Source organism: Passer domesticus, chromosome 7 (genome assembly GCF_036417665.1).
Source record: "Passer domesticus isolate bPasDom1 chromosome 7, bPasDom1.hap1, whole genome shotgun sequence".
NCBI classification, from domain to species: Eukaryota; Metazoa; Chordata; class Aves; order Passeriformes; family Passeridae; genus Passer; species Passer domesticus.
Window position 1 is genome coordinate 46,134,027 of NC_087480.1, and position 14,742 is coordinate 46,148,768.

At 36.4% G+C, this 14,742-nt stretch overlaps 1 protein-coding gene and 1 long non-coding RNA gene across 18 annotated transcripts in view; one reads left to right on the top strand and one right to left on the bottom strand.

Moving 5' to 3' along the window:
- The window catches only part of EVI5 (ecotropic viral integration site 5), a 74,362-nt gene that overhangs the window by 52,050 nt on the left and 7,570 nt on the right, over window positions 1–14,742 (top strand). For 10 of the 11 annotated variants that reach the window (XM_064428218.1, XM_064428223.1, XM_064428225.1 and 7 more), the window contains one exon: window positions 4,295–4,390. In XM_064428218.1, the coding sequence (XP_064284288.1) occupies window positions 4,295–4,390 (96 nt within the window). Of the gene's footprint in view, window positions 1–4,294; window positions 4,391–6,852; window positions 7,584–14,742 lie in introns of those variants that run through there. The other variant, XM_064428224.1, reaches the window with a different exon arrangement.
- LOC135305086 (uncharacterized) overlaps window positions 1–14,742 on the bottom strand; it is a 70,838-nt gene that overhangs the window by 27,743 nt on the left and 28,353 nt on the right. The gene's annotated exons all lie outside the window — the stretch shown is intronic.

Consider the following 14,742-nt stretch of genomic DNA (forward strand, 5'->3'; position numbering starts at 1 on the left):
TAGAAAAGTTGTACACCTCTTGGGATGAAACACCTGCAGCTGGAATTTGATTACTGATCTTCTGTAGCTTAAACTTTGATCAAGCAGCAAAAGCCAGCTTAAGGCCTCCAGTGTTTTTCAGGTGCTTTCTGGTGATTTATTTATTTGTTGTATAAACCCTTTTTTATTATGAGTACTAAACTTGATTTTGGGAAGCCATTATACAGTAATGGTTTCAGATATTTTAAATCAACTTTTTTTTTTTTTAAGCAGTCTGTCCCTGCACTTGTGTGGCCAGCTATACATTCTGGCCTGATGCTACATGAGTTTGAAAGGTCTCCACATGTTCAGGAGTTCTCAGTAGCATCAGGTGGCTTTTTGAGACTAGCTGTTGCTTCTTTGCAAGATGCTTTTTTCTTAGAAAGCCAGACAAAAGTAGGATTTAAGTGTGATATGAAAACCATGATTCTCAGCTGATAGTTTTTGGTGGACAGAATATTTACTCATTTTAAGGAGAAAATTTTTGGAGTGTAGATTTTTCTTCTCAAGAGCTCTCAGTGTAACTCTTGGTATGCACACAAGTACAGTCACTCTACTATTTCACAGCAGGATGAGAGAGGTGAGAGCTTCCAAAACTGTGAAGGGGCCTAAGTGAGTTCTGTTTTAGCAGCAGGTTTTTTTTGATCTATAGAGCTCATTTCCTGCTTTGCTGCCCGTGCTACTCCCACTGTATGCACAACCTCTGGGGCAGGGGGTTGCACTGTGTATTGGCTGAGTACACTGCTACAAGCACCTGTCCCTGGGGTAGAGGTGATGGCTGCCACGAGGGTGTTTGTTACCCTGATACAGATTTCTGACCCTGCTGCTGCTGCTGCTGGAGCTGGTCTGTCAGAAGAGACTAAAAGGAGCAGTTAAAAATCTTCAAAAGCAGTGAAATCAAGATGATGCATCTTTAATTACAGTGTAACACCAATTGGCATTGCTTTTCTAAAAATCTTCTGGGAAGAGGAGGTAGGCACTGCAGTGGTGCCAATACACAGATGCACTACGCCAGGGATGTGGGTGTAGAAATTCACTCACATGTGACTGCAGGATGTTTTAAACAAATTCCTACATTCTAGAATTGGCCAGCTTTCATTATTTTGCAATTCTGATAATACCCACATTTTGCTTATTTATATGTTCTCTGATTTTTTTCTCCGTATATTAGTTTTAAATTTTAAATTACTATGATTTGCCTAGCAACCAGCTAGTTTTTGTGTTGTGACTTCTCCAAATATCACAGATTTGTTATAATAGTGCTCCCCCTCACTCTCGACCACCAAAAAACCAAACCAGCAACCCACATCCTATGTGAATTACTCTAGATTTAAAAAATTTAACATGGAAATTACTAATTACTTATGCTATTCTCTTTTAAAAGGTGTGCCATTCATACCTTAAAGACTTCTAAATTGTAAGTGGAATCTTAACATTCAATTTTGAACCCATACTGTTGATTTGAGTGCTTTCCTCAGAAGTACAGAGCTGCTCAAGCACAGTAGTCCAAAACCATTCAAGCACAGTATACAAGTAATGCAGAGTTAAATGTCCAGTTTCTACTAAAGTAAATGCCACAATAGGAAGCATTAAATAAAATTAAGCTGCATTAAAGCAATTTAATTTTTCTTCTGTCAGTGAACTGTGTAGTAACTGGTAGTATGGCTTCACCTTGACTACCGTGTACAGTCCTGGGCTCCACTATTTCAGAAGGATGTGAAAGTCCTTGAACGTGTCCAGAGGGTGATAAAGCTGGTGAAAGGGCTGAAAAGAACGTCCTGTGAGGAGTGGCTAAGGATTTTGGACTTAATTTAGTTTGGAGAAAAGGAAGCTGAGAGGTGATGGTGTCAAGCTCCCCTAATGAAAAACTACTGTTAAAGGATATTACTACCAAATTTAAGCTCCTCACGTTCAAATTTGCCTTTGATTAATGAATGCTCATCAGAAGGTGGGAATTATTTGCATTAAGTTCAGATTACGTTCTAACATGACATGTCACTGGAAGGTGAATCAATTTGGAACATCATAATAATACTTTGTACTTGTATAGAAATGTATGTATTGATGAGAAATATCAGTCTCATTTCACAGTATTAAAGATTATTGGGTAACTTTAAAAATCATAATGTGACAGATAAAACTTTTTTGTTCATTAGATGTAGGTAAGCTTTTAGCTATCTACTTATTATTTATTCTCTAAATTAGAGAATTTGATAGAAATTAAAATCTATTTTAATGCTGTGGTGCTTGACTCCTGCATGTTTTCCAGTGGTTTGCTACCACACTTGCATAAGAATCTTTAAAAGACAATGGCATGATCAACTTAGTAGACTATACTTTCCTGTTAGTCAGGGATAAGCAGCAGCTGTAAAGAAGACTCTGATATCTTGTCGTAATTTTTTTTCTATGTCATCCTTCCAATTTATCCACTGTAGGCAGACTTGGTAGCCCATAGAACATGAGATTATTTAATTGGGAAGATTATTTTTTTTCAGCAAGTTAAAAGGATCAGCTTCTGATCACTTGCATTTTGAATGTTGCAAGAGGAAGTTACAGCATGACCTTTTTAAAAGTATGTTTGTAGAAAATGCCATTGCAGGGTTACTTTTTTTTTTTTATGAATTGTTAGCTCTACAAAATCTGTAGTTCTGAAAGGAAAACTGAAACTTACTTGCCTTCCAGTAATAATGGGCATCTTGCAAGCCAGGCTTATGCCTTCCATTCAGCTCTGACTATAGCTACAGTTCTTCCATGTTCTGTAATATCTGCATTGACTTTACATTGTTATTCTTAGAATAAAAAGTAACCATAACACCACTTAAATGTAATGGAAGTGTGGAATTCCCATATGATATATGCTAACAGCTTCCAGCTATTTGTGTGCCAAACCCAACCTGCTAAATATAACTGCTTCAAAAAAAAATTTTTTTGAGTAATTTTGTAATGCATACCTCACTGCAAGAAAATAAAAGCCTGAAAAAAAGGTATTGCTTCGATGTTGCCAATACTGACAGTGTTCTAGATTGTTCTCTTCACCCAGCAAAAGGATTTGGAAGGTAGCATGTTATCTCTCCTCGTAGTTTTGTCCTGGGGTTTATATTTTAAAGGAACCTCTCCATTAAAGCTTTTTGTCTTATACTTTGATGAATGGCTAACACTTTTCATTCTAAAAGGTATTTAACCTCTCTTTGCTAATGACTATCAATTTGGCTGTTGAAGTAAATTTGCTTTCTTCAAGTGTAATTAAAACTTCAGCAAAATGAGCTATAGGTAGAAAAACAAGATATTCCCATTATATTTTTATTTCTGTAATATCTTGCTTGTATGTGATTTACAGTCAAGGTAAAGAATTTTATAAAACCAAGATACTTGCACTGTCTGCAGCTGGTGGCTGCTTCAGAAATTACTTAGCTAGAAAAAGGCAATAGCAGAGCTGTTCTGCATTTTATTAGTAGCAAGTAGAAGACACGGAGTGCATTCCTCATCAAGGTGATTATTTATCTCAGATCTGCCAAGTTTGGTTCAGTCACATTAGGATTCCCCTTAGGGACAAGATGGAAACCAGTGCTGCAGGCATTCAGTGCAAGTGAAACCTTTTCAAGCATTCTGAAATACAGGAGCTGCATTTGATTGCCAAATTAGGGACATGTCATATTCATCTTAATCTACTGTTTTGTTTTGTTTTTTACTTGCCAGTTTTTCTGTATACCTCTTGAAGCATTGGTATTAGGGGACATTCATTTATACTATCTGGAACTCCTACGTGACAAGTACCACAATATTTTTGGATGCTACAATTCTTCTTACAGGACAAAAGAAGCTTGTCATATGTAGTGTTTCCCAGTGCATGTCCCACAGTGCAAGGAAAGAACTGTTTTGTTTAATTGGAGACAAAAGAAGATGTCTTGTTTCTAAATGTAAATTTTACATTGGTGAAAATAAACTACACTGTGTTCCATGTATTGACAGTGTTCTGTAGGAGTGGTTTACAAAAATGCATTCTGATGCACATAGGATGTGGATTCCATCCATGTGAAGCTGTTAATTCTTTGTGCTCATCCATAAAATCCTGCCTTGTACTATTAAGAGAGTTAGGTTGGTCTGAGCCACTGTCACCTCTAGATACCTGCTGTAACTTCAACCAAATGAAAGTGCTGGGTAGTATCTGGGGATAGCTTCTGTTCATGACAAAAATACGCAGACAGTTAAAATAAGATTTTTAATATAGTAGATCTTTGAATAATTTGAATACGATTCCTTTTTTTAACCAAAACAGAAAGAAGAAGGAAAAATTCAAGGGCAGCTTAATAAATCTGATTCTAACCAGTACATCAGAGAACTGAAAGATCAGATAGCTGAGCTGCATCATGAGGTGAGTGATATTGTACTACAGTCTCTGATCACTTGTGCCTTTTGTCCTTTCACCTGTGTCAGGTTTTGCTTATTTAATAGTTATTACATCTTCAGTGCCTGTTTTTGCTGAAGTACATTATTTTAAATGAATGCAATAAAGCTCTTATACATTTATCTTGTCTTTATCTTGGAATGTAAGAGAACAAAATAGTAATTACTTTTGTAATTTGATATTAAATGAGATTGGCATTTATGTTGGCTTTTTCCTTAATTTCATGAGTTGATCATATTCATGTTGTGTTTACTCCATTTGGAACTGCATCTAAGAAAATAAGCCCCTTGATGTTTTTATTTGCTACAATTGTTAAGGCCACTATAGTTGGAAACTAAATCTCACTTGTGCAAGTAGAAGAATTCGTGTAAATTTTCTGGTTCTCGCTGTTGCGAGGACGAATTTTATGTGGTAGTATACTGAGATTGCTTAAAAAAAAAAGGATGCTTGCTTAATATCAGTTAACAGATTTTAACTTTTAAACTGCCAAAACCTTCAATCTATGAAATGTCTGTGTTCAAACTTCCTTGCTCTAATAGTTGTAGTAATTTTCTGTTAGTTAAACAGATCAGAAGGTCTTGAAACCAAAATGGCTTATGTAACTCCTGTGCTCACTGGCTCATTTCACTTTATGCTGCATTGTGAAGAAATGTCTTTACCTAATACTCCACATGTGCAAAATGCCTGGTCACCTTTGCAGTAGAGTCTCTTTCTAGCCTTTTCATACACAGCTCTGAGAGTGTTGCTTAAAACCACAGTATTGAAAAGCAATTCAACCTAATTGTTGCCTTTTTGCTTTTATTAAATAAACACATCCTTTCTTTAAGCTTAGATAGTGTTTTCATAACAATCTGAGTAGGTCCAAGCTTTTAGGATCAATCCCTTGAGACTTATAACACAGTTGAGGATCTTGGAATGTTGTCTATGCTATAGATCACTATGCTATAGATGGAGGATAGTCTCTAGGGTCATGAGTCCAGCACCTTTACCAATCATTAAGCTCACTTAAAAACAGATTTAAAAATCAATAACCTGGCTTTCTCCATTAAAGCACTCTAATTAGTTTTCTTTGCTTGCTTGAAGAATTCCCAGAAAGCCAGATATTTAGGGTATTTTTGCATTATGAACAAAATAAGGCACTGTACTGACTTTTTCCTCTGCTCACTGTAGGTTTAAAAGGTAAGAAACACTGCTTTGAGGGAAAAGTAGAATTTTTCTTGGAAAGCTGGTGCATAATTTTCTCTATACAATCATCTGTTATATGCCTGGCTGAGCATCTGAATTGTCATGAAGGCAATTATATACATATAATATGTATATATGTAAATCTTTAATGTGTATAAGTTAATGTGAACAGATTGGAAAGAAGATGAGAGAAGATGTTCATAAGCTCACAGAATAATGATAATTCTAAGTAATACCAGTGATTTTCTAAGCAGTTCATTCTAGTCAAATGTTTATCAGCATTTCAATTTGGCAGAAAGGAAATGCTGTGAAGAGCATGAATTTCAACAATAGCAGAGTTTGAGTGATTCCATGTGGAAGAGCATTCCTCTTTCAGATATGTGCTTTGTGGTGGCTAAATTTTTAATTTCCAAGCTAGGTAAACACTACAGGAAGGAAATCATTCTAGGCTATAAGGAACAATAAGAATAAATGGCTTGACTTGATGATTTTACAGATCTTTTCTGACTAGTCATTCTATGGTTTTATGAAACTCTGTATGTAATAGATATGTGCTACCTTGGCAGCATTCTGCATGCTTCTTTACACAGACTATATTCAGGCCTGGAAGTCTTTGTTTACTAATGACTTATTTTTCCCTTTCCCCCTTACTGTTTATTTGTCTAGTTTTTAAATAAAATCTTAAGAGGGAAAGCAGTGTTTCCTGCAGTGTTTCCTTGAGAAGCAAAATCTGAAGAAAATGGCAACAGGAAGAGGCAAAAATGTTTGCTCTCAACTGCTGAATGTTAGAAGTGTAATTCAGTCAATGCCAGTTAAATGAACAACTTCCTTAAATCTGCACTGAAGTGTCTTCATGCACACGTCCATTAATGGCCATGTTCTTTGTTTTTTGGCTAGCTGCTTTCTGATTCTACTTCTGCAAAAGCTAAAAGAAACGTTACACATTTGCAAATGCATCTTCCTGAAGATAGGGTGATGGTGTATGTGACATGCTGACCACAATCTCCCAGCTGGTTAGCATGTAAAAGGCACTGGAAAAGGAACAGAGCTCTTGGTGACTGTATGGTTACCTTCTAATACCTTGGAATTGTGTAACTTTAAACTGCACTTTAATGCAAATATTAATTAAAGCAAAACTTATAATTTAAGGTAGGGGTGGTATGGATATGTGTGAAACAAGTTAAAATGTCTTGGCATGACCATCAATGTTGATTCTGCTTATTTAACTTTTTTTCCCTCTCCAGCACTGCATTTTTACAGATTTTTACACCAGAAAAGTTGCAGGTTCTCCATCTGAATAATGGAACAAAATAATGACCAAGTCTTGCATTGAATACAAGTAACTGCTGACTAAGTCCATCCTCTGGCCTCTGGATGAACACTATTTCATGCCTTTGGCCAGCAGTATGAATGTCAATGTTTCTGTGTCAGTGGGGCCTGGAGGAGCTCTATACTGTAATTCAGTTCTGTGATATCATCCATCAGATGGCGATGACACCAAGCTGTGGCAACAGCATGATCCATCCTATTTGCAGAATTCTTGTGAAAGGTCTACTATTCCTTCAGTGTTTGCAAGGCAGGCTGGTAGCCAGGCACAGGGAAAGCTAGAATATCAGTGAGGAGCACCAATAAGGACAGCACAGAGTCACTATTACTGAGCAGTGTCTAAAGGTGAATTCTTTACTAAAAGGTGGGTTGAAGGTGGGAGTTTGCTATGGTACAGGTGCAACAAGCTGCTGCTGTACAAGCTAGTGAGTTTTAGGGTGAGAAAAGTTTGGCCCTTAGTATTCAGATATTTTTCTCAGTCATTCTAATGTGATAACCTAAATCAGCTATGTGTTGGAAGTCTGCATGCTGTATCAAATGCATCACTCAAATCAAATGAATCAATGGATTCAGACTACAAAGTGCAATTGTTTGGAAGTTTTTTTAAGTGTAAACAAAACTTCTGAAAAATAAAATTAATTTTGGTTATCTTTTGCTGAGCTCAAAATTTTGCATGCTTCTTAAGAATAATGCAGTTTTCAGCCAAAAGGATAAATTTCAGCTGCTTTTATTACTCACCTAGGAATAGTAATGCTACAGTCAGTATTCAAATAATATTATTAGAGGCCTTATTTGTAGTAAATTCAGGTTGTGTTCCTGTTACTGAATAAAACTGCACATACTGGAAATCAGCAGTATGGCACCCACCACTGAACTGATGAGCCCTATTGATATTAAATGTACACAGTAATTAAATAGAAAAAGATGCCTTTTTTCGTACCTTCAAACACTGTAAAATAACTATAAATGGAATTATTGGATTTTTGGCTTGTTCTAACAAGCTGTCTGCCTGATTCATTTTATACTAACCAGAGGATTTCTGTAGCATGGTAAGCCGAGTTGAATGTTATCTACTTCAGAGTAAGTCTTAAACATGTAGTTGATAAACACTTCAGGAGAACAAACAAAATTTGGAGCTTTGAGAACATTATAACCAGAAGTTGTCAACTTCTGCTCTACTAGGCTCTAGACCTCTGTAAACTTCTGCTTTACTGATGAACACTGCAGTGTTAGGTTAATGGTTGGACTCTGTAGAGGTCTTTTCCAACCTTTACAATTCTGTGATTCTGTGCACATTGTCTTTAAGTCTATTTACATGCACCTCTTTCTTTGCACTGATTTGAACAACCAAATACGGGTTAGGCTATAAATATTAAGTATAATTTTTAATGTTATGTAAAATAGTGAATTAATTCTTTAATTCCTCAGTGCAACCATAACTCCACTCAGAAATCAAATACATGTAGGTCAATTATTACTTACTTGCATTTTGAATTTTAGTAAACATATCTGGTTTTATACTAATTCGCTAGAAAGTTACTGACACCTATCCTGTAATCTTTTACACAACCTATCAGTATCCAAAGAACAGCTGATGCATAATGAAAGGACACTCAGATGGAAGTATTTCTAGTTAGCCTGTAGCTAATCTCGTGATCAGTCATGTATATTAAGTGCTGTACTTCCTTTCCTCCTTACTGGCTGAGTTTGTGATTTATTTGGCACTAAGTTGTTACGTGGTTGTGACTTATGACTTTACTGTTGAAGGCTGAAACTATTGTGAAAACCTGAAATGTTGAGGATCATCACAAATGTGATGTCATGATGTAAACTTCTTTGAGAGCTTTCAGTATGTACCAGCCTTAGATGCTCTGCCTTTTCAGAATCTTGTGTTCAGTTGCCATTTGTTCTTTTCATTCATTGAAGTCTTTCCACCTAGCATTTTCCTTTTTTCCTTTTCCCTCCCATTCTTAAAGGTATCTCTGCAGCATTCCTGACTTCTAGCTTAGCAAGATTTTAACTTAAAATGCTTTCTTATTGTGCAGCCCCAATAGGCTGCAGCTTTAGTGAAGCAGCTGTTGTTACTCTTGTCAGTAAGTACAGAAGCTTGGCTGCCCTGTGTTTGGCACAGGAGAAATAAATCTAGTGATCAGTCTATTCTGTCACTTGACCTCCCAGTTCATGTGCTCTAACTGATGTAACATAAATGGCCTGAGCACACAGGCCCTTTAAGGTTGTCCTGTGCTTAGATACTTGCAGGCTGCACCACGAGTGCTAGTATTTCACAGAAGGTGCCTTGGTTAGATACAGCAATGTTATGTGAAAGCAACTTCTATGAAACATTTTTACTGTTCCAGAGAATAGATCACTAAGGAGACAGTACTTAGTGAAGTAAAGCTGTTAAGCTATGTGGAAATGAATACATTGGAAGTTTGGCCTGTTACAAGTTTCCATTAAGTAAATTTGAAGGCTTAAGAAAAACTATGGCTATTGAACAAGCAGTTATTCTTTTAAACACAAATCATATTCTAGAGAAACAAGGAGGAGGTTGTTTGTAGTTTCCCACCTTTTCCTTTTAATTCAAACTGAATGGAATTAAATGATTTATAAACTCTTGAAGTTCTGCATTTCATGCACTGCCTCCCTGTATGTGCACTCACTGTATATATATTACCCAGCAGCTGCTTCTGCTTCCTGTTGGATGTTGCAAGGCTTGTATGTGTTACCTAGATTACAGGGGTGGTACAAAAGATTAGAATTGATGTGCTTACCCACAAACTACACTGGCAGACCACAAGACACCTTTGGAGACAAAAGCAAGTGGTTTCCAGTCTTTCAGACTTTGTGATTTAGGACTGAAATGCTTAAGTTTGTTTCACATGAAATTTTACAAGGTTTGCCTCTGTCGCACTCATAGGTGATTTTTGTTGCTCTTGGAATCCCTGTAAGGGTTTGTTTTGCTGTAAAATTCCAGGTTTTTATCTTTATGTACTATACTATTTCACATGTAGATTTGGTTTAATCTTATGATAGTTTTCATATTAAAAGCTGAATTCTGCCTAATGTGTTGCTTGTGCAAAATGAAGTAGCCTCTACAGTTTGGCATTGTGGATGTGTATTGGCTGTCCGTGTCAGAGGCCGGCTTTATGAAGGGAACAGCAACATACAGAACGTACAGCACTTCCTTTACTTCAGGAAGGATTTTTCCCTTAGGAAGCAGGAATGTGGATGTTGAAGATAGCTCATTTTTCAGTTTTACTATGACATCTGTGCATCTGCACAGACTGTTCCACCCACCATGAATTTAGAGAGGTGATTGCTGGAGTTTAGGAAGAATATTGTGAAAGTACCACTACATGATTTGTCCTTTTTTTTTTGGTGTGTGCATCTGCTATTGACCAATTTCTGAGGGAGAATACAGAGTTTTCTCCTAGCTGTTTCTTTCGAATGAGATACCCTCTTGACAAATAATTAGTTGCAGTATTTTGAAAAGAAGCAAGAGGATGTGCAGATCTTATGCAGGTGTGTTTGATATTTGAATGAAAACCAAAATTCTGATGTTAGTGTGACACACAGTCCAACATACAGAAACTGCAGCTTGTCCAGTTAATGATATCTCAGCATGGCTGATGGAAAAGAACAAGATGGCAAATTACTGGAGCATTACTGTTCTGCCAAAATAATTTTCAGGCATTTAGAAGACTATTATTATAGTACTTTAAGTGAAATTCTAGAGATAAAATTCTTGAATATTGACAGTGCAGAAAATGGGGTGTCTTTAAAGATATTTCCCATTTCAGTATCTGAAAACTTGATGGCTCATGGAAGACGTAGTGAGCATTAGTTTCCTACTCTTCCAATTCCACATAGGTAGAGTTTATCTAGGAATGGATCTGATATTATGGCTTAAGAAGCTAATGCAGTCAGTAAGGTTCTGATACAGGTGTTATCTCTTGGTCTGATCGTGCTCCTGGTGAGCTAACATTTTAAGACTGGCTTAATGAAAAGAGATATAAAAGTTGGAGATTAAATACTATGCTTTTAAAAGATTTTGCTTGTGTAAATAAAATTCAAGACACTTTAAGTAATGACTTTGAGGATAAATAATGTATAAGTTGTGACCAACAGAGTAATTGGTTATATGGCTGAATTAAGGATACATCTTGCAAGTTGCATTAGGTTTCTAGGCTTTCACTGCTGAAACTAAAGTGGAGATGGAAAAGTAAACTTGTAGCCCATCAGTGTGAAGGATTAAAAAAAAAATCACTTATATGGACCACACTATTAATACCTAAATAAAATTCAATGCACTATAGTACACAGAATGAAATATTAAACTACATCAACAGTTCCTTTAGTCTTAAATACCATAAACTTATATGGTAGGTAAACTGTGTTTTAAAGCTGTCAAATTATTTCCTTGTATTTTTATTGTTAGCTAATAATCTTAAATCAGTTAGTGGTTCTGGACCCCAGCACAGATTGATCCAGGTTGTCCCCCTGAAGAGATGAGGGAATGTTTTTACAAGCAGCTAAATGGTGATTTCTGTACTGGCCATAGATGAGAACAAAATTGTGATACTGCTTGTGGCCCATTGGAGTAGCACAAGATGGACTGGCCACTTCTAGCAGATCCTTAGCTCCAATCTCTCTCATAATAATTGCATCTGGGCCTGATTATGGGATACCAGTAGGAAGCAATATTCCTTTTCTCTGTTAATTTTATTATTAGGCTCACATTGAGTCAAATTCAATGCTTACCAAATCAAATGTTTTCTTATCTGGTGCACCACTAGGCTACATAGAAGCAGAGCAAATAACTTGAAGTAACATAGCTTTGCATAATGGAGATGAGTGACTGGGGAAAGTGAATTCTAGTTAAAGTTCAGCCTACCAGAAATTTTTTTCAAGTTCTCTGAGGACATACTTGGAGAGCAATGGAAAGCAGCGGATCAGATCATACACGGCAAAAGAGAATGAGAGAAGATCAAATTTATCACCATTTAAGTAGCTGAGGAACAGAAATAGGTAACATTTCTTTTATCAGAACTAAGGCAAAACCAGCAAGGCCAGAAAGGTCTCATTCTCTTTCTGTAATATTTACAATTAGATATAATGTTCTTTTACTCAGTCTTTTGCCAAGTTATTTCCCCCCTCCATTTCTTCTGCAAGAAGTGTACTATTCCTTTTTCATGTAGTGCAAGCGTCACTACATTTGTCTCTTGGAAACTGTCATTTTACTTGCTCACTTTGATAAAACCAGCTAAGATTTGTGGGATTCATTCCAGTCAATTTTTACTTCAGTCAATTGTTTTCCCTTCATAGTTCTCAGTTCTCTCTCTGTTGAAAGTCCTGTATTAACTCTTGTAAAGTGCTTGTTTATCTATACAGACTAGAGTCACATTAACATCTTCTAATAGTCTTTTTACTAGACAAATGCTTTAAAAATAGGTGACTCTTTATAAATGTTTTCTTACTTGATAAGAAATGTTGTCCCTGAAAGGAAATATGTTAGCCCTCAGATTTACAAAGTAAGCATTTCAGCTTGTGGTGGAAGTTTATAGCACAATAAATCATGTGCTTTTCTTTTACCATATCTTGCAAGAACAGTTGGACAAGAGATGATCAGATTTTTCCCTCCCCACAAATAGAGCTCTTGCAAGGACAGCTAAAAAATGTAGTTGCTTTACTAGTATGTGCTGGCAGAGTCTGATTTAAGTGGTTGTGGTCAGTCTGAGGAACCTGTGATGTGATAAGATAGCGTTTGTGAGGTCATGTGGTTTGCAAACACCCAATCTAATGTAGCAGCTTTGTCTACACAGGATAGTTAAATATATACTCTATACTGGAGAAAAGTGAATTGCTTTATTCCTTTAACTCAGCTTGTCCTTAAAAGAGTCAGAGTTGTTATATTGGCTTGATAATACCCAGATTATTACTGAAAGACTGAACTGATTGGGAGATTTAATTATTCAGTAGCTTTCTCCAATTTAATTGCTCTTAATAAAGCAACTACCTTTAGAAACTATCTCACTAAATAAAAAATCAACAGGCAGATGGAATATGCAATGGAATCCCTGTATATTTTTTTAATTCAATTAACTTTGTGTGGTCATGGTGTACTTAACACAGACATGTTACACTTGCCCTAAATTACAGTATTGATTCCATAATGATGGCCTTCATTCCATGAATTGTCATCTTTGTGTCAGATACGGTTGAGTCCTCTCCCTTCCCCCCTGGTAACACCATCAACAAAATATTTTCCATCCCTCATGAGGGTGAAGAAAACCTCTAAATGTGATCAATATAACCAGGACAGTGGTTCCTTAAATGGAATGGAACAGGTATGACTTTGTTTACTTGGGTGAGGGCAATGGTTTTTGGTATGAATCTTAACTGTTTCACTGCCACTAGTGACAGACTGAATTCAGTGCTAAAATAAATGAAGATTGGTGATTGCTCTTTTTATAAACATTTTCCCCCTTCTTTGTCCTGACTGCATCCTACACGTCAGAGTTCCAGATCTGTCTTGCTGAGCAGTGTAATAGTTCTTGATTGCAGCATTAGAAATAAATATAGCTAGCTATAATTAATTACACAGTGTCCTTTAAATTTTGCATGAATTGCCAAAGCAAGTAAACTGATTAAAGTTATTTCTTTATCGTGGCATTATAATGTTCTTGAGTGTTAAAGCTGTGTGACCTGTCTGCTTTATTGATTAGAGCTATGTCAGGGTCTGTCATGTTTTTCTGCCTATAAATCAAGTTTTGGGGATTGAAAAATCTACTGGTTTATCTGAGTAGTTATTCCTTGCAAAAACTGTGTATTAGCACCCATACACAGGTGACAGCTCGGGGACAAAACGAGCTCAGGAGAAGATTGCCATGTTAGTTTGTTTGTCTCTGTAAGCTTACCTGAATATAAGCAGGCAAACAGTAGAAATGTGGTGGAAACACCTCCTAAAATTCTTTTATCAATTTGAGTGGCAGCCAGCACAGATGAAAGTAGTTTCTGCAGTCAGGGGCAGAAATGTTACTTAGTCCATTTAAAAATGCTGAATTTAAGTCCTGCTTTTAAATGACAGAGTAAAAGTGTGAAATGCTCATTTCCTGTAACTGTTGCCTGTAATGGGTGCATTTTCTTTCTCTATCAGCCAGTACATTCGAGTTAATACTTGAGGTTTCAGTGACATTTGTATTTATAGATGCATACGGTAGGGAGAAGTATAGAGATTTAGGTGTTTTCTTGACTGTAGTAATTGCAGTACATTAAGTGTGATTGCACTGCTGTTTTAAAATATTTTTGTTGCTGTGTCCTCACACCAAACAAACACTTCCATTACAGCTTCTTGTAGAAAGAGTTTCTGGGAACTTTCTATAAATAACTAGCTAGTAGGTAGAAGGAAAATTCCTAGGCCTGTTATCCTGGAACTTCCTTTGGATTTGCACACAGTCTCACTACAACAAACCTGTCAGCTCTTACAAAAACTCCCTCAAGAGATAAAACCTGACACAGTTACTAAATACTGACTTCTTTTCAAAATAGCATTTAAGTTGGGTATTCCTCAGTGCTGTTGCTATTTCAGTTGCATATTTGATACCTAACTTCAAAGTTAAACTTGATTAGACTGCACTAGATCAAAACCAGATACTTAACCATATAGTGCAGTGATCAAAAAGTCATGACCTCCCATTGATCGCTTTATTGGTTTCCTGTTCTGATTCACTGGAAACCTTCTGGTCTGAACACTTGTTGCTGGTTTTAATCTTTGTCACGTTTACAGTGCAGCAGACTTGTCTATGGTA